This window comes from Dendrobates tinctorius, unplaced genomic scaffold (genome assembly GCF_039654945.1).
Source record: "Dendrobates tinctorius isolate UK_male_01 unplaced genomic scaffold, ASM3965494v1 ptg000032l, whole genome shotgun sequence".
Classification (NCBI taxonomy): domain Eukaryota; kingdom Metazoa; phylum Chordata; class Amphibia; order Anura; family Dendrobatidae; genus Dendrobates; species Dendrobates tinctorius.
The window spans coordinates 10,866,322-10,887,132 of record NW_027361700.1 but is presented as its reverse complement, the minus strand read 5'-3'; the positions used below and the strand labels follow the sequence as shown (position 1 = coordinate 10,887,132).

Here is a 20,811-nt window from a genome sequence, read left to right as displayed (position 1 = left end):
TAAGGTTAGGGGTGAGATTAGGGTTAGGCTTGTGGTTTGAGTTGGGATTAGGGTTTGGGGTGTGTTGGGGTTAGGGTTGTGGTTAGGGTTATGACTAGGGTTGGGATTACGGTTAGGGGTGTGTTGGGGTTAGGGAAGGAGTTAGAATTGAGGGGTTTCCACTGTTTAGGCACATCATGGGGTCTCCTAACGCGACATGGCGCTACAATTTATTCCAGCCAATTTTGCGTTTAAAAAGTCAAACCGTGCTCCTTCCATTCCAAGCCCCGACGTGTGCCCAAACAGTGGTTTACTCCCACATATGGGGTATCAGTGTACTCAGGAAAAATTGCACAACAACTTTGGGGGTCTAATTTCTCCTGTTACCCTTGGGAAAATAAAAAATTTTTTTTGTGGAAAACAAATGATTTTTTGTTTTCACGGCTCTGTGTTATAAACTTCTGTGAAGCATTTGGGGGGGTTCAAAGTGCTCACCACACATCTAGATAAGTTCCATGGGGGGGGTCTAGTTTCCAAAATGGGGTCATTTGTGGGGGGTTTCTACTGTTTAGGCACATCATGGGCTTTGGAAGCGCAACATGATGCCCGCAGAACATTCCATCAAAGTCTGCATTCCAAAACAGTGCTCCTTCCCTTCTGAGCTCTCCCATGCACCCCCAAAAGTTGTTGTGCAATTTGTCCTGAGTACACCGATACCCCATATGTGGTTCCCCCCCACATATGGGGTATCGGTGGACTAAGGACAAATTGCACAACAACTTTTGTGGTCCAATCTCTCCTGTTAGCCTTGTGAAAATAAAAAATAGCGGGCTAAAAAATAATTTTTGAGGAAAAAAATGATTTTTTTATTTTCACTGCTCTGCGTTATAAACTTCTGTGAAGCACTTGGGGGTTCAAAGTGCTCACCAAACATCTAGATAAGTTCCTTGGGGGGTCTGGTTTCCAAAATTGGGTCACTTGTGGGTGAGATGCAATGTTTAGGCACACAGGGGCTCTCCAAATGCGACATGGTGTCTGCTAACGATTGGAGCCAATTTTCCATTCAAAAAGTCAAATGGTGCTCCTTCCCTGTTGCCCATGTGAAAATGAAAAAATTGATGCTAAAAGAAAATTTTTGTTGAAAAAATTAAAACTGTCCATTTTTTCCTTCCACATTGCTTTAGTTCCTGTGAAGAACCTGATGGGTTAATAATCTTCTTGAATGTAGTTTTGAGTAGCTTGAGGGGTGCAGTTTTTAGAAAGGTGTCACTTTTGGGTATTTTCTGCCATATAGACCCCTCAAAGTGACTTCAAATGTGAGGTGGTCCCTAAAAAAAGTTTTGTAAATTTTGTTGTAAAAATGACATCACTGGTCAACTTTTAACCCTTAACGTCCTAACAAAAAACATTTTGTTTCCAAAATTGTGCTGATGTAAAGCAGACATGTGGGAAATGTTATTTAGTAACTATTTTGTGTCACATAACTCTCTGGTTTAACAGAATAAAAATTCAAAATTTGAAAACTGCGAAATTTTTGCCAGATTTCCGTTTTTTTTTTTTCACAAATAAATGCAAAAATTATCGACTAGAGTTCAGCGACTTTGGTCGAATCGGGTTTCGTGAAACCCGAATCAAACAAAATTTGTTTCGGTTGAAACTGGTCCGACTAGGGTAAAAAAAAAGTGGAGTTTCGTCTGAAACCCGACCCCAGTGCAAGTCAATGGGGAATAAAAGTCGGCATTGAGCGGATGACATTCATCCACTCAATGCCGACTTTTATTCCCCATTGACTTGCATTGGGGTCGGGTTTCAGACGAAACTCCGACTTTTTTTTGCCCTAGTCGGACCAGTTTCATCCGAAACAAATTTTGTTTCATTCGGGTTTCACGAAACCCGATCCGACCAAAGTCGCTCAACTCTATTATCGACCTAAATTTACCACTGACATGAAGCCCAATATGTCATGAAAAAGCAAACTTAGAATCGCTAGGATCTGTTGAAGCGTTCCTGAGTTATTACCTCACAAAGGCACACTGGTCAGAATTGCAAGAAATGGCCTGGTCATTAAGGTCAAAATAGGATTGGTCATAAAGGGGTTAATCTGAGAAGTATGGTGGGTTTTGGGAGGTGGAGGGGGGGTGGGCAGGGTATCCTAGCTGCTATTAGATAATGTACTCAAATCTTATGAAGAATTATGGGAGGGGTTTGATCTCAATCCAAAGGACATTTATAAATACCTCCAGCTACGTCATGCATTCAATCCGGACTTTACGGAGAGTGGTTTGAAAGTCTATGTGCCAAATACGGTTATACAGTTAATTAGTAGATCAAATGGTTCATTTGGGATAGTATTGCGGCTATATAGATCTTAACATTAGTGCTAAGCAAACACCCAATTCATAGTAAAGCGAGATGGGAGGCAGGGATCGGCCCAATAGAAGGTCAATGGATCGAGATATTGGAAAGGGTACCTCAACTCTTAAGGGTACTTCACACATAGCGAGATCGCTGAAACGGCTCAGGTTTTGTGACGCAACAGCGACCTCGCCAGCGATCTCGCTACATGTGACACATAGCGGCGACCGGCCCCCGCTGCGATACAGCTGATAGTGCTCGAATGTCCTAGGCCATTTTTTGATCGTTTGTGTCCCGCTGGCCAGCATGCATCACTGTGTTTGACGCCATAACAACGACGAGCGACCTCGGCGACTCAGAACTCAGGGAAGCAGGCGTGATTTTGCTGTCTTTTCAACGACCCCTCAGCTCCGATTGGTGGTCACAAATTAGGATCTTTGTGTAGCGTTTCCTCTTATAGGTCAGCTATCAATTATATGCAATCATAACATTTAACATGTACAGTTATAATAATCGCGTGTCCCAGTGTCAGTGACTGAGGATCCACGAATAAATAACGCACTAGCGACTCAGACAGGGATACTGAAGCAAACCGCGTAGTGATAGCGCAGTAGTGGCCACCAATCGGAGCAGAGGGGCGTGGAAAAGGAAACACTGAAGCGCGCCTATCGAGGTCTGAGTAGTCCGAATAGCTGCTGTGTGACGAGGTCCCAACGACTGTCGAGGTCGTTATACGGATCGCCGTATCGTTGCTGCGTCGAGTTGATCTGCCTGTTAGCTTATTACTAGTAACCATGTAGCGACGTACCAGCGATCCTTACCAGGCTGTATCGTTGTCGCGATTGCTGGAGCGTCGCTATGTGTAACGGGACCCTTAGTGAAGCGCATAGATGTTCTCAACAAAATAAACTGGTTTATAAGTTTGGAAAAAGGTGTGTACAAAAAAAGAGGTAATAATAAATTTGAACAGCTTTGGGCTTCCTGGATGGATAAACCAGGGCTCACGTCGATGGAATTGGTGAGCTATAGATTGGGCTTGATAATGAGAGATATGATCCATGCTTATCTCATGAGCAGTAATGATTGCACTGCTAGAAGCTCCAAAATGAGCTTTTTTTTAATAGTTGATGAGGTTTGCACACGTCTGGAGGAATTTTCGTCCTCTCCTCTTTGCAGATCATCTCTAAATCATTAAGATTTTGAGATTGTCGCTTGGCAACTCGGAGCTTCAACTTCCTCCATAAGTTTTCTATGGGGTTAATGTCTGGAGACTTGCTAGCCACTCCATGACCTTTGTGCTTCTTTTTGAGCCACTCCTTGGTTGCCTTGGCTGTATGTTTTTGGTCATTGTTTTGCTGGAAAACCCAGCCACAACCTATTTTTAATGTCCTGGCAGAGGGAAGGAGGTTGTCGCTCAGAATTTTACGGTACATGGCTCTATCCTTTCTCCCATTGGTGCGTTGAAGTAATCCTGTGCCCTTTGCAGAGAAACACCCCCAAAACATAATGTTTCTATCTCCATGCTTGACAGTGGGGATGGTGTTCCTTCGGGTCATAGACAGCATTCCTCTTCCTCCAAACACGGCGAATTGAGTTAATGCCAAAGAGCTTAACTTTTGTCTCGTCTGACCACAGCACTTTCCTCCCAATCACTCACACAATCATCCAGGTGTTCATTGGCAAACTTCAGACGGGTCTGCACATGTGCCTTCTTGATCAGTGGGACCTTACGGGCACTGCAGGATTTTAACCCCAAAGCTTTTTTCTGTTTTCGTTTTCCGCTCCCCTACTTCCCAGAGCCATAACATTTTTTATTTTTCTGTCGATATGGCCATGTGAGGGCTTGTTTTTTTGCGGAACAAGTTGTACTTTTGAACAACACCATTGGTTTTACCATGTCGTGTACTAGAAAACAGTAAAAAAAAAAAAAAAAGTTCCAAGTGTGGTGAAATCGCAAAAAACATAATTTTGGCTTTTTGACTCGTTTTCTCGCTACGCCACTTAGGCTGTGTGCACACGCTGCGGATTTTGCTGCGGTTCCGCAGCGGTTTTGGCCGCTGCGGACCCGCAGCAGTTTCTGCTGCGGTGTACAGTACAATGATTCCCTATGGGAATCAAAAAACGCAGTGCAGACGGTGCGGAATTTTCCGCGCGGATTATCTGCGGTTTTCAATCCGCAGAAAGAATTGACATGTCAATTCTTTCTGCGGATTCTCCTGCGGTTTGCCATCTCCTCCATTGAGGAGATGAAAAACCGCAGGGCAAAACCGCAGAGCAATCCGCAGGTAAAACCGCAGGTCTTTTGACCTGCGGTTTCACCTGCGGATTGTACAAAATCCGCGCGGATGAATCTGTACCTTTTCCGCAGCGTGTGCACACAGCCTTAGCCATCAGGTTAATCCTTTTTTAGTGATTGATTGGGCAATTCTGAACACGGCGATACCAAATATGTGTATGTTTGATTTTATTTTTGTTTTATTTTGAATGGTGCGAAAGGGGGGTGATTTTAACTTTGATATTTTATTAATTTTCTTATATTTTTAAAAACACTTTCTTTTTACTTTTGACATGCTTCAATAGTCTCCATGAAAGATTAGAAGCTGCCACAACCCAATCGGCTCTGCTACATAGAGTCAATGATCAGATAACCTTTATAGAGCAGATTTACTCACTTTTATATGAGCGCCGACCACTGGGTGGTGCTCACAGCAAGCTGGCGCAGACAACCATAGAGGTCTTGAGGAAACCTGCGGTTGTCATTCCAACACACCGGTGACCTACGATCACGTAACGGGGGTCACTGGTGTGCGTATTTCTGGTGCGATTGCCAGAAGCGCTTGTAAAACGCCGCCCACCCCGGTGAGTATAATATAACGTGTTTTTCTTATCTTTCAGGTTACAGCGGAGACTTATCTACAACATTACAGAATGCTGTAGTTAAGCCCCCGATGTCTATGCAAGCAGCTGCAAGGCCAAAAAAAGGGTGACAGATTCCCTTTAAACCATATACATTTAGTACAAGATGTTAAGCTTGATACAAAATATACATATTCAAATAGCATGAAAACGTGAGGCATAATATGTGCATCAATTGTGTGTAAATAAAGCAAACATAATATCAATTGAATTACAGTAGTATTGTGTTATTTTACCAGTAATAAAACCTGCCTGGCTTCTAAACGCTATCTACATCTACCAAAACAAACTATTCCGCAGCCTACTTCTATATAATGAGTAGTTTACTGTGCGACATCTCCGCACTGCAAGGTAAGGTGAGAGGAGTTCTACCTCTCCCAAATCTTTTTAAATTTACCCGGGCACCCTCTATTTTGATACAGTGTCCGCTCATATGGGATAATCGAATTTACCAGAGTGATCCAGGACCCAAGAGAAAGAGGTGAATTCCCCATCCGCCGTAATGCTAGTATCTTCCGTGCCATGAACAGTGTCTCCCGTAGAAAAATCCCAACATAATGATCCCATGCCTCCATCCCACACCCCAAACAGACAGATCAGTGGCTCAAGGGGAACTGGGGTTTGTATCAAGGATGTTAATAATGACGTCACCCCTCTCCAGTATTGCACAACAACAGGACAGCACCAGATCATATGTATAAAATCTGCATCCATTGAGTGGCATCTCAAGCATTCCGATGACAGGTATCGGCCCATCCTAAAGTGTCGAATTGGGGTCAAATATGATTGATTAATAATATACAGTTGTATCATCCTGTTGTTGGTAGACGGAGATACCCAGATTGGCGACTCCAGGATTTCTTCCCATTCCTCACCCTGTGTATCAGGGATGAGCCTCTCCCATTTATTCTTAACGGAATCTAAGGCACATTCTGTCACCACTGACAACATATAGGTATATAGAGAGGAGATGAGACCCTGAGGTCCCTGAGACTTGAGGATCCCTATCAAGGGTAAAGACGAGATGGCACCATCTATATCTAGACTTCTCATATGCGATTGAAAAGCTGACCTTAGTTGTAAATAACGGAAAAACTGGGATCTCGGGACACCACGATTAACCTGTAAATGCTCGAAGGACACCAAAGTACCATGATCGTATAGATCACCTATCGTAGAGACACTGTATTGGACCCAGAACTCAGCGGATGGATGTTCACGTAGCACCGGGAGGTAGTCATTATTCCACAGGGGCATTTCAGCTATAACATCTCTAAATCTAGTCACCCCCCTAATCTGCCTCCATATTGATCATGCCAAGCGATGCAGAGGCAATAGTTTCGAGACATTTATTTTCCTCATTTCAAAAAAACCCAGTGGCAACCAGTCCCTGCAGCATGGAGTAGATGACTCTCAGAATTTGGGAGGTGACCTCCAGGCATCCATGTACTTATGGCCTTGGCCTGTCCAGCTAGATAATATAAAAAGAAATCGGGTAATACTGCCCCCCCTCCCCTCCTGGGCCTCTGTAGAGTGGTTAATTTGAGTTTAGGCCTTGCCTTACCCCAAATAGAGGATGTGATTTGGGAATTTAGATTAGCAAAAAAGGATTTGGGCACCACCACCGCACTATGTTGAAGAAAGTAGCTTAGTTTGGGGAGCAATATCATTTTAATTAAATTAATACGTCCTGCTACAGACAGTGGGAGCTTACCCCAAATCGCAAATTTACCTTTGACCGTTTCCAACAATGGTTGTATATTGAGTTGTAGATCAAATTTACTACCCTTAGAGATATTAACACCCAGATATTTAAAACTGGTCACAATGGGCAGTAAGGAGAGAGTCTCAAGTCGTGGCATTGGGGCATGGGAGAGAGGCATCAAAGCAGATTTCTCCCAATTTATGTATAGGCCAGAATATTTACTAAATTTATTTATAGTGGTGATCAGGTCTCTTCCGCTTTGTCCATAAATATCACCATATCGTCAGCATATAGGCCTATGGTATCCGTCCGACCCGCTATTTCTATACCAGCAATATCAGGGGAGGATCTTATACGAATTGCCAGTGCCTCAATAGCAAGAAGCAAAAAGGGCCGGGAAAAGAGGACACCCCTGACGAGTTCCCCTATGCAGTAAAAATGATTCAGACATGGAGTTATTTACAATGACCTGGGCCTTGGGCTTCATGTATAAGACACTGACCCACCTTTGGAATCTATCATCAAATCCATACCTCCGCAAATATGCACGGAGAAAAGGCCAAGCGAGTCGAAGGCCTTGGCAGCATCTAGTGATGCCAGTGCCCATTCATTATCCGGTACCAGAGAGCTATGTTGGGCCACTGACTGGACACGTCTGATATTCATGGAAGTACTCTTACCCGGCATAAAGCCAGTTTGATCAGGGTGTACAAGATCTAATATAACTGAATTTACTCTTTTGGCCAAAATTTTTGTAAAAATTTTATAATCCACATTTACCAATGATATAGGCCTGTAAGATCCACAATCTAAAGGGTCCTTCCCCTCCTTTTTAAGAACTATTATATTGGCCTTGGATGTTGACCTTCCGAGCGCTCAGGCAGCCCAACAATACGGCTATTCCGGCGCATTCTGTTTTCTAAATCATCCGCCTTCTGCTTCCAAGCATTCATGGAGCCCGCCACCTTCGTTAATTTAGCCTCCATAGGTGTAATGGTGTCTTCCACCCTGGACACCCTCGTCTCCACCTCCGTAATGCGTCCCTTCATGGCCTGCATATCCTGACGGAGTCTCCCCACCTCTGTATAAACATCCTCAATTTTCTCCGTCAGGGATGTCCTGGTCAATAAGAGAGCCTGCATCAACTGCTCAGATGCTTGTTTAAGGGTCAATTCTTCCTGTTCCATCTCCTCCTCACCCCCAGAATGGTGATTTTTGCGCTGAACTTGAGAGGATGTGCTCCTATTATGCCGCTCACTTTCAGCGGGGTCAGGTCTAGCAAACTCCTTTCATTTTTCCGCCGCCACTCCCGACCCTTTAAGTCAGCTCATGATTGTCTGCAGTGCTTTCTAATGAAATAATTGAGGTGTGCGATCCAGATATTCACTACAGATGGGTATCACAGCGGGCTGGCAACAGTTAAGTATAGATCAGGCTACAGGGGGATGCCTGAAGGATTACAAGGACGGCAGCCAGGCACAGTCCAAATGACCTTTATGGCCCGGGGAGGGAGGAAGGGGGGGGTCCTGTCCCGCAGAGGCAGCTGCAGTGGGGGAGGGTGCATAGAGCCTCCCTTAATGATGGCGCCAGCCGGCACAGTGAACGGATAGGAGAAGAGGGATACCACGCGGAGCCCGTTTTTCCAGGGCATTCACCGCGCGCTCCCCCAGATTGTCCTCTGGTTTTCTTCTCTGCCCGGCGGCGGTGCAGCTCTCAGCAGCTGAGCTACGCGCCCAAGATGGCCGCCGCCTCGTGGGGGAACCAGCCGCCTGCTCCTATCTCCCCCGTCGCCCGCTCCCAGAAGCCGTCTCCCGACCTGCCACGGAGTGCCCAGGAGGTCAGCAGCAAGTGGGTTGTTAGGAGAGGGTCTAGAGACCAGGATCAGTCAGGATTATGCGGAGCTCTCCTCACCAGCGTCCTCTCCCTCTCACGGCATAGCCACGCCCCCCTTAGAAAGCTCTTTGATCTTGCTCATGTTGTAGAAGGTAAGAGTCTGACTGAGGCCAGGGTCACACTTGTTAGAAATTCGCACGAGTCTCATATCTCAATACCCAGCACTGCCGCTGGCACTCGGACCGGAGTGCTCAGCTGCATAGAAATACATGCAGCTGCACAATCCGGTCCTGAGTGCCAGCAGCAGTGCCTGGTATTGAGGTGCGAGTTTCTCGCAAGTGTGACCCCGGCCTAAGTCTATGGACAGGAGTCTTTTATAAAGATGAATGTTTGACAGCTGTCTTTAATGCAAGTAACGAGTTGATTAGGAGTGTGTAACTGTGTTCCCCAACTCCAGTCCTCAAGAGCCACCAACGGTTTGTTTTCAGGATTTCCTTAGTATGACCCAGGTGATAATTGTACTACCTGCACAGGCAATAAATAACTCCATCACCTGGGCAATACTAATGAAATCCTGAAAACATGACCTGTTGTGGTGGCTCTTGAAAACTGGAGTTCGGGAGCACTGAGTCTCTATCTGGTCTGTAGGAGCCAGAACTCTTAATGGTTGGTAGGGGATCAAATACTTATTTCTCACTGCAAAATGCAAATTTCTTTCTGAAGAGGCTATTTGCATAAAAAAGTATTAACTTTTTGTTGAATCCTTGACCATTCCAGTGGTCCCAGCTTGGTTTGCACCGATGTCCTCTCCTTCATTCATGTGACCGCTGCATCTAGTCACAGCTACATTGTGACATTTGTTTTTACAGCATATAAGAAACCAATAATTGACACACTGCAGTGATTATGTGAATGATGGATGGGACGACATTACTGCAGGGAATTGGTTATTTAATTTAGAACATTACTTGGACTTAAACACATTTTACGAAATACCAAAAACCTCTTTAATGTCTGTGATTTTTAAGTGGTTTAATCCAAAGAATTTTCTATTGCAGGGAGTGAATTTATATGTGAAAAATCTGGATGACGGAATTGATGACGAAAGGCTAAGAAAGGAGTTTTCTCCGTATGGTACCATTACCAGTGCAAAGGTGATCTTGCTTTAGATTCTGAGTTCATCAGATCGACAGGTAGCACAAGATAAAGCATTATTTTTAGGTACTTCTATGTACCGTTCAACAATCTATGCTCTTTATAGTCAGGCGCAACACAATTGTCTCGTTGCTCATAGACAACATAACATTTTTGAATGCTACAACCAATCACAGAAACTCAATTGTGAACATAGCCTTGAATTATGCTCTTATGTTTATGGCTCACTCAGATGCCCGAGTATCATGGTTAGAGTATGGACCTTGGTGCATGGACTGGCTCCTGACCTGAACTTGACAGCTTCATATATACATATGAGACACTCAAGTGAGTGTCAGGAGACAGGCGGTCGGTGCTCGGACCGTGATACACGGGCGTCTGAATGAGCCCTTGCGTGTACAATCCTTACCATTTTTGATTTGGGCAGTGACAATTGTCATTCTATACGTACATTATCTTTGACTGAATGGGTGATGAGCTTTCACCTTGTGCCACAGAAGCAGGCTTAAAACTTGGCAGGTTAGATTGGTAAATTTATTGGCAGCAACTTGGAGCAATAAATACACTAAAAGGGTCTATGTGTGCATATGCGTGTTCTGCACAGACATCAGTGTGAAATCCATGTGAATTCCGCCTCCCATCGATTTGACTGGGATTCTTTCGCAGAAAATGTGTCAATTCTTGGAGGTTTTGACACTGGGATGTTGTGTATGGAATAGCCGCATTGAATGGACCAAGCTTCACGCCTTTGAAATTGGCTTCTGATTTTTTTTTTTTTTTTAGCCTGAAATATCAGCCATGTGAACATGCCCTAAAGAGGAGAAAAAAAAGTAAACAATCTCTCTACAACGGCTTTCCATTTCATTCTTAGGTCATGACAGATGGAGGACACAGCAAAGGGTTTGGATTTGTGTGTTTCTCCTCACCAGAAGAGGCTACCAAAGCAGTCACAGAGATGAACGGACGTATAGTTAGTACAAAGCCTCTCTATGTAGCACTGGCGCAACGAAAGGAGGAAAGAAAGGCAATTCTTACCAACCAATATATGCAGAGACTTGCAACAATGAGAACCATGCCCGGCCCTATGATGGGAGCGTTCCAGCAGGCAACAAGCTTCTACTTACCCCCTATGCCACAGGTAAGCTCTAAAATACTCTAGTTCTAGTATAGGTACAGCTAATGTAGGCAACCATAGACCTATATTTCTCCCCCAAAAATGTCCCCATTTTGTACCTGATCACATATTCCAAATTTTTCAGATTTTACTGGTTGAAATCAGACATTGACATTTGGATTTCGGCAGATCTACAGCCTCATTCTTTTTCTGTGAGGCTTAGCTATGGCCTTTCTGTGCAGAATCCGTTCTACTAATTGCCACGCTGCAGATCCTAAAATCCATTGCACAGTTATTTTACAGTGCTCTTTCTTTCTGCATGTGGTTAGGATATTTAATACACAATTCACTTGCATGAAATGTTCAATGTCTGAAGATTTCTGAATGGATTAGGATTAGGTCTAAGGCAGACAGCTGCTATTAAACCACATCCAATCTAAGTGTTATGTATAATCAAGAACAGTTCTCAAATAGGAAACTTTCTGAAATGCTGATTACTGGTAGTGGATTCTGTGATAGCGCTCTCAAGCATGTCCGTAGAGTACAGATGAGCAATGATTGTAACTTTAAGGATAACGTATACATTGATGTGTAGCAAGTCTCTCCATTTGTCTTTACAACTTTTTTGCTGATTGCATTTTTGACCTTTGAAAAGACAACTTATTTACGGATTCCATTTAAGAGGCTAAAAACTATTTTAGTCCGGTTACACACTAGCGCTTGTGTGCACAGCGTAGGGCTGCGTACTTCCCTTAAGATCCGCCTGCTTCCGCATGCGTCCTGCGTACCTATATTTAACATTGTGTAGTCAGGGACATGCGTTGTATGCGGATGCTTTCGGAGGACACGTCAAAACGACGCATGGGAACGCCCATGAGGAATGGGATACGACTCCTCAGGAACTCTAGCAAAACGAAAAGACTGAGCTGGACTATAAGCTGGTATATGAGTACAAGTGTAAGAGCATGTTCACTCTGTGGACATTTCACAGACAAAACTAAAAAAAAATTAGCATATACCTTTCAGCAAGTAAATAAGGCCTGCTTCACATTTCCGTTTTTTGACGTCAGTCAAAATACGTCACTTTTAGGAAAAAACGGATCCAACCCTTTTTTGGCGGATCCGTTTTTTTCCCCCATAGACTTACATTAGCGCCGGATTTTGACTGACGGCTGTCCGTCTCACCCATTTTTTTGACGGATCCGTCAGAATTTTAGCGGTTCCCGGGTGGATGAGACGGACTCTGAAACGTTTTTTCAGAGCGACGGTCCGCTATTTTGGATTGCGCATGCCTGGCAGATTTGCTCTGGCAGGGATTTTAACCCTGAATAGCGTCCGGGAAAGAAAGCCATTAAAACAAAAATCTCTCTCTCATGACGGAGACGGATCCGTTTTTTAACCGCCTGGCGGATTTTGACTGAACTTGAAAGACGGAAATGTGAAACAGGCCTAAAAGCCATCACGCTGCAACAATGCACCCCCATCGGGATTGTCCTAACCAGTCTCTAGCATTAAAATTTTACCATGTGTCAAACAATGTCAAGGTGAATAAAGTCAAGTTACAACATGACCCGACTGAGACACCCATCCATGGGAAGCTATGCAGATGAAATACCGTATTTTGTGGACTGTAAGACGCAACGGATCATAAGATGCACCAAAAAATTTGTAGTGGAGAATAGGAAAACTTTTTTTTTAAAGAAAATGGTGGTGTGTCTTAGTCTACTTTAATGGTAGCTTAAAGGGGGGGGGGGGGTGGCGGTAGAGCAGGCACAGTCGCTGCTTCAGGAGGCCGGCGGAAGGAGTGGGGTGATGCTGCAGGCCATGAACTCTCATAAGATGTCGGCGTCAGTGAGCGTAGTCCCCCTTCCCATTGATATTCCTGCGTTGGGGTCCAGGAAAATGACTCCTGAACGCTGACATCTTATGCCGTAGCCCACAGCATCGCCCCACTTCTGCTGCCTCCTGAAGCAGCAGCAGCCCTGCCTCCTGTGACCCCACTCCACCGCAGCTGCCCACCCCCGTTAATCTACCTTTTGGATTATAATTTATAATACGCATCCCCATTTTCCTCCTAATTGTGGAGGAAAAGAGCGTCTTGTAATCCGAAAACACAGTGCTTGGCTTAGGAACTCTGCTAGAAGGTGGTGTCTTGCTATTCATATTGTTTGCAGTAGGTCATAACAACCATATGGTGTCCTACTAAGTACTAAATATGCTTGGCAGTTATTAATCTTTCTGCAGGTTTTTGCTATTTATTCTGAGTGCAGCATAAGGCCATTGCAGAGACCATGATTCTAGCAATATCACTTACTGGGCTGTGTGTTTCAATAAAATCACTGTTTTATTAGCAGGAGATTCTCACTAAAGGACTAGTAAACCTGCTGCCATGCAGTCATCCATATTCATGAGCTCTGCAAAACTCTTCACCCACCACTGATTGGCATCTTTCTGGCAGCTTTGTGTACACTGTGCATAGGCAATCAGTGGTGTGGGTGAGGTTATACAGAGCTCAGCCTTCAGAGAACTGGTAGGTGTGCTGCAGATAAAACTGGTTTATTACAACTGCAGTAAGCAACCAGTAAATGACACATCACAGGATTCAGTCTCTGTTCCTACATTGTGCTCCTCGCAAGATGGGTTAGCAAAAACCTGGGGACAGATTTCAATTAAAGGGGTTGGCCAATACTTTTGTATTGATGGACTATTTTTTAGGATCGGCCATCAATATCTGATCTGTGGCAGTTACCGGCGGAAGTTCTTTGATGCTGCTGGAACATAGGAGCTCCGTCATTTCTATGGTGGCCGAGACCTGGTACTGCAGATGCAACCACTATTACCCAGCAGTAGCCACTATAGTCTTGACTGACTTGCCGTGTTACAACAGTATCCGAGAACTTCTGGCAGACGGCTGCTGGCAATAGCTGATCGGCGGGGCTGTTGGGTGTTGTACCAATCAGATGTTAACAGCCTATCCTGTGAATAGGCTATTAATAAAAAAGTTATGGCCCTCGTTTTTAAGTGTTGAATTTGCTGAAACCACTTGTTGAGTTATGTAAGTTGTGCTAGTTTCATTGCTTTATTGCACACAGCAGAAAGTTTGTAAATTTTGGTTATCAACCTAATTTGCGGTTTGGGGGGGGGGGTTGAATGCTGTTCACTATGCAATAACATTTAATGTTGAGACCAGTGCAGTCCAGTAATAGTATTATGCGCTACATAGACATTTCCTATAGCATCCATATTGTAAGATAAGTAGCCACGTGTGCTGCCATGGTGGGAATGTTGCTAACTGCTGTGTTTCCTTTGAAGCCACCAAGCAGAACCTATTATAATCCAAGTCCGGTAGCTCCTGTACGTCCCACGCCTCAGTGGACAACCCATCAGTCCAGGCCTCCACGTAAGTGACTGGAACACAGAAAGGACATATTTAGTTTTGTTATTCTATATAATTTCTCTCAATTTTTGGCCTGTCGGTTACTTCAGAGTGATTGTTTTCTTCTATGGAGCTCTCTATGACCGATCCATTCTAGATAGAGGGGCTTACCCCAAGATTGAACTTGCTAATCGCTGGGATCTGACTGCAGGAACTGTCAGCAATGTAAAGAATGCAGCACAGGTTGAGCGTATGCACTTTGCTCCATTCACTCGCTATTAGGTTGGCTCTCTCCCCCCCCCCCCCCATTGATTATTTTCACTTGTATCTTGAACAACTTTTGAGATTCATTACTGGTTGCATAAATTGCACTTTATGTCCGAAGATCCTAAGAAGTTCTAGGAGGAAAGGTTGTCTCTATAAATAATCTGTTCTTAAATCTTCATTGTCCTCTTGAGACATAATTTTATATTAAGTGAAATCAAAAGTAAAATTAAAATGCAGTTTGTGAATGTGGCATAACGGGGGTTGTACATAAAAATGCAAAAAGTGTTTTATCATGTAAGCAGTCTTATTTTGCCCTCAGTCCCCAATACTGAATACCTCCATCATTGATTGCATGATTAGATGCCCAGGCCGGCGCCTGATCATGTGGCCACATCTTGCACATAGAGTATGCAGAACTTTGCCTACAAATAATGTGCTCCTATAAGGACAAGCTTTTCCCCTAGCGTTTGGTTGCAAATATTCTGCATCATGGACCTTGTTAAAATTCATCAAAATTTGGATGTATGGTCTAGTGATGGGAAAGTATTTTAGACTTGGCCCTACATTACCAAACCTGCAGAATTTTGAGAGTTGTGTTGGGGACAACTGGCTGACTTTTTAATGTGGTGTCCAGATTTCCTCTGTCTGAAGAAGAAAAGGTTTGACATGTAAAGTATATGGAGTAGTTCAGGACCTCCGACAACCATCTGTAACATTTAATATGTCTATCTTTCCTGTTAAAGCAGAATACCATTCGTCTTCTCCAATGCTGAGGGCAGTTCCTCCAAGACGCACCGCTTCTAACATAAGTACAATGAAGCAAGCTTCAACACAGATGCCCAGGGCCGGTCCTCAGACTCAGAGAGTTTGTAAGTGTCATTTTCAGGATCTTAAAGTGTTAAATTCCTAGTGTGACTGGGACCTCTACCCAACAGAGATGTCTTTCTCATACTTTATGTGGAATGCCGAAGGTGACAACCTTCCTAAACAAGCATGTTAAAAAGTTGCACAAACTGCATTTACACATTATTTACAATGTGAAGCATTAAAGGGAATTGGTCACCAGGTTTTTTCTACCGCATCTGACAGCAACATGATGAAGGGAAAGAGACCCTGATGATTGATCACTGAAGTTGCTTGCTGCAGTTTTGACAAAGGGTCATTTCATTTCAAGTGAACCAATGCAATTTTCCTCTGTTTTTAATTCTTTTAAGATTTTTTTCTTTGGTGATGGTATGTTAGAGAATGCATCACTAACTCATTGGGGGCAGTTTAATACACAAAAATGACATGACAGGTTCCCTTTAACTCAGGTGGAGATTGTGGACAAGATTACATTTTACCCAGTAGAATGGACAAATTGATAAAAGGTCAGTGTAAAGACTTATTATTAACTAGCTGAAGAGCCCGGCGTTGCCTGGGCATAGTAACCAACTGTGGTTAGTTATAACAAATTATAATGATTATATTGCGCATAAAAACATTTCACATCATATATTCAACGCTACAGATTTGCAACACAAATTAACTAAACGATTTCCCAAGTATTGATAGTATTTTATTTTCAACTCATTCAAGATCCTTATGATAAACAACATGTGTGTCTGTGTACCTAACCCTATCCTGTGTGATGTCTGCTGTGTACCTAATCCTCTCCTGTGTGATACTTTCTGCTCAGCTGTGTATCTATTACTATCCTGTGTTATACTGACTGCTGAGCTGTGTATCTAATCCTATCCTGTGTGATACTGACTGCTGAGCCGTGTATCTAATCCTATCCTGTGTGATACTGACTGCTTAGCTGTGTATCTAATCCTATCCTGTGATACTGACTGCTGAGCCGTGTATCTAATCCTATCCTGTGTGATACTGACTGCAGAGCTGTGTATCTAATACTATTCTGTGTGATACTGTCTGCAGAGCCGTGTATCTAATCCTACCCTGTGTGATACTGATTGCTGAGCCGTGTACCTAATCCTATCCTGTTACAGACTGCTCAGCCGTGTATCTAATCCTATCGTGTGATACTGACTGCTGAGCCGTGTATCTAATCCTATCCTGTGTGATACTGACTGCAGAGCTGTGTATCTAATCCTATTCTGTGTGAATACTGTCTGCTGAGCCGTGTATCTAATACTATTCTGTGTGATACTGTGTGCTGAGCTGTGTATCTAATCCTATTCTGTGTGATACTGTGCTGAGCTGTGTATCTAATCCTATCCTGTGTGATACTGACTGCTGAGCTGTGTATCTAATCCTATCCTGTGTGATACTGACTGCTGAGCTGTGTATCTAATCCTATCCTGTGTGATACTGACTGCTGAGCCGTGTGTCTAATCCTCTCCTGTGTGATACTGACTGCTGAGCTGTGTATCTAATCCTATCCTGTGTGATACTCACTGCTGAGCCGTGTATCTAATCCTATCCTGTGTGATACTGACTGCTGAGCTGTGTATCTAATCCTATCGTGTGATACTGACTGCTGAGCCATGTATCTAATCCTATCCTGTGTGATATTGACTGCAGAGCTGTGTATCTAATACTATTCTGTGTGATACTGTCTGCAGAGCCGTGTATCTAATCCTACCCTGTGTGATACTGACTGCTGGGCAGTGTATCTAATCCTACCCTGTGTGATACTGTCTGCTGAGCAGTGTATCTAATCCTATCCTGTCATTCCGTCTGCTCAGCCGTGTATCTAATCCTATCCTGTGATATTGACTGCTGAGCAGTGTATCTAATCCTATTCTGTGTGAATACTGTCTGCTGAGCAGTGTATCTAATACTACTCTGTGTGATACTGTGCTGAGCTGTGTATCTAATCCTATCGTGTGATACTGACTGCTGAGCCATGTATCTAATCCTATCCTGTGTGATATTGACTGCAGAGCTGTGTATCTAATACTATTCTGTGTGATACTGTCTGCAGAGCCGTGTATCTAATCCTACCCTGTGTGATACTGACTGCTGGGCAGTGTATCTAATCCTACCCTGTGTGATACTGTCTGCTGAGCAGTGTATCTAATCCTATCCTGTCATTCCGTCTGCTCAGCCGTGTATCTAATCCTATCCTGTGATATTGACTGCTGAGCAGTGTATCTAATCCTATTCTGTGTGAATACTGTCTGCTGAGCAGTGTATCTAATACTACTCTGTGTGATACTGTGCTGAGCTGTGTATCTAATCCTATCCTGTGTGATACTGTCTTCTGAGCTGTGTATCTATTCCTATTCTGTGTGATACTGACTGCTGAGCTGTGTATCTAATCCTATCCTGTGTGATACTCACTGCTGAGCCGTGTATCTAATCCTATCCTGTGTGATACTCACTGCTGAGCTGTGTATCTAATCCTATCCTGTGTGATACTCACTGCTGAGCCGTGTATATAATCCTATCCTGTGTGATACTCACTGCTGAGCCGTGTATCTAATCCTATCCTGTGTGATACTCACTGCTGAGCCATGTATCTAATCCTATCCTGTGTGCTACTGACTGCAGAGCCGTGTATCTAATCCTATTGTGTGAATGCTGTCTGCTGAGCCGTGTATCTAATACTATTCTGTGTGATACCGACTGCTGAGCTGTGTATCTAATCCTATCCTGTGATACTGACTGCTGAGCTGTGTATCTAATCCTATCCTGTGTGATACTCACTGCTGAGCCGTGTATCTAATCCTATCCTGTGTGATACTCACTGCTGAGCTGTGTATCTAATCCTATCCTGTGTGATACTCACTGCTGAGCTGTGTATCTAATCCTATCCTGTGTGATACTCACTGCTGAGCCGTGTATCTAATCCTATCCTGTGTGCTACTGACTGCAGAGCCGTGTATCTAATCCTATTGTGTGAATGCTGTCTGCTGAGCCGTGTATCTAATACTATTCTGTGTGATACCGACTGCTGAGCTGTGTATCTAATCCTATCCTGTGATACTGACTGCTGAGCTGTGTATCTAATCCTATCCTGTGTGATACTGACTGCAGAGCCGTGTATCTAATCCTATCCTGTGTGATACTGACTGCTGAGCCGTGTACCTAATCCTATCCTGTGTTACTGACTGCTCAGCCGTATATCTAATCCTATCCTGTGTGATACTGACTGCAGCCGTGTATCTAATCCTATCCTGTGTGATACTCACTGCTGAGCCGTGTATCTAATCCTATTCTGTGCGATACTGACTGCTGAGCTGTGTATCTAATCCTATCCTGTGTGATACCGTCTGCTGAACCGTGTATCTAACCCTATCCTGTGTGATACTGATTGCTGAGCCGTGTACCTAATCCTATCCTGTTACAGACTGCTCAGCCGTGTATCTAATCCTATCGTGTGATACTGACTGCTGAGCCGTGTATCTAATCCTATCCTGTGTGATACTGACTGCAGAGCCGTGTATCTAATCCTATTCTGTGTGAATACTGTCTGCTGAGCCGTGTATCTAATACTATTCTGTGTGATACTGTGTGCTGAGCTGTGTATCTAATCCTATTCTGTGTGATGCTGTCTGCTGAGCTGTGTATCTAATCCTATCCTGTGTGATACTGACTGCTGAGCTGTGTATCTAATCCTATCCTGTGTGATACTGACTGCTGAGCTGTGTATCTAATCCTATCCTGTGGGATACTGACTGCTGAGCCGTGTGTCTAATCCTCTCCTGTGTGATACTGACTGCTGAGCTGTGTATCTAACCCTATCCTGTGTGATACTCACTGCTGAGCCGTGTATCTAATCCTATCCTGTGTGATACTGACTGCAGAGCCGTGTATCTAATCCTATTCTTTGTGATACTGACAGTTGAGATGTGTATCTAATCCTACCCTGTGTGATACTGACTCTGAGCAGTGTATCTAACCCTATCCTGTGATTCCGTCTGCTCAGCCATGTATCTAATCCTATCCTGTGTGATACTGACTGCTGAGCCGTGTGTCTAATCCTCTCCTGTGTGATACTGACTGCTGAGCTGTGTATCTAATCCTATCCTGTGTGATACTGCTGAGCCGTGTATCTAATCCTATCGTGTGATACTGACTGCTTAGCTGTGTATCTAATCCTATCCTGTGTGATACTGACTGCTGAGCCATGTATCTAATCCTATCCTGTGTGATACTGACTGCTGAGCCGTGTATCTAATCCTATCCTGTGTGATATTGACTGCAGAGCTGTGTATCTAATGCTATTCTGTGTGATACTGTCTGCAGAGCCGTGTATCTAATCCTACCCTGTGTGATACTGACTGCTGAGCAGTGTATCTAATCCTATCCTGTGTGATACTGACTGCTGAGCAGTGTATCTAATCCTACCGTGTGATACTGACAGTTGAGACGTGCATCTAATCCTACCCTGTGTGATACTGACTCTGAGCAGTGTATCTAATCCTATCCTGTGATTCCGTCTGCTCAGCCGTGTATCTAATCCTATCCTGTGTGATATTGACTGCTGAGCCGTGTATCTAATCCTATTCTGTGTGAATACTGTCTGCTGAGCAGTGTATCTAATACTATTCTGTGTGATACTGTGTGCTGAGCTGTGTATCTAATCCTATCCTGTGTGAATACTGTCTGCTGAGCAGTGTATCTAATACTATTCTGTGTGATACTGTGTGCTGAGCTGTGTATCTAATCCTATCCTGTGTGATACTCACTGCTGATCTGTGTATCTAATCCTATTCTGTGCGATACTGACTGCTGAGCTGTGTATCTAATCCTGTCCTGTGTGATACTGACTGCTGAGCTGTGTATCTAATCCTGTCCTGTGTGATATTCACTGCAGAGCCGTGTATCTAATCCTATTGTGTGAATGCTGTCTGCTGAGCCGTGTATCTAATACTATTCTGTGTGATACTGACTGCTGAGCTGTGTATCTAACCCTATCCTGTGTGATACTGACTGCTGAGCCATGTACCTAATCCTATCGTGTTACTGACTGCTGAGCCGTGTATCTAATCCTATTCTGTGTGATACTGTGTGCTGAGCTGTGTATCTAATCCTATCGTGTGTGATACTGTCTGCTGAGCCGTGTATCTATTCCTATCCTGTGTGATACTGACTGCTGAGCTGTGTATCTAATCCTATCCTGTGTGATACTGACTGCTAAGCCGTGTATCTAATCCTATC

The 20,811-nt window shown here is 43.9% G+C and overlaps 1 protein-coding gene across 7 annotated transcripts in view; it reads left to right on the top strand.

The window, feature by feature from the left end:
* The window catches only part of LOC141086401 (embryonic polyadenylate-binding protein), a 243,232-nt gene that overhangs the window by 174,637 nt on the left and 47,784 nt on the right, over window positions 1-20,811 (top strand). For 2 of the 7 annotated variants that reach the window (XM_073572389.1, XM_073572387.1), the window contains exons 8-12: window positions 9,847-9,942; window positions 10,815-11,081; window positions 14,370-14,457; window positions 15,444-15,569; window positions 16,014-16,070. In XM_073572389.1, the coding sequence (XP_073428490.1) occupies window positions 9,847-9,942; window positions 10,815-11,081; window positions 14,370-14,457; window positions 15,444-15,569; window positions 16,014-16,070 (634 nt within the window). The remainder of the gene's footprint in view (window positions 1-9,846; window positions 9,943-10,814; window positions 11,082-14,369; window positions 14,458-15,443; window positions 15,570-16,013; window positions 16,071-20,811) is intronic. The other 5 variants (XM_073572392.1, XM_073572390.1, XM_073572393.1 and 2 more) reach the window with 3 other exon arrangements.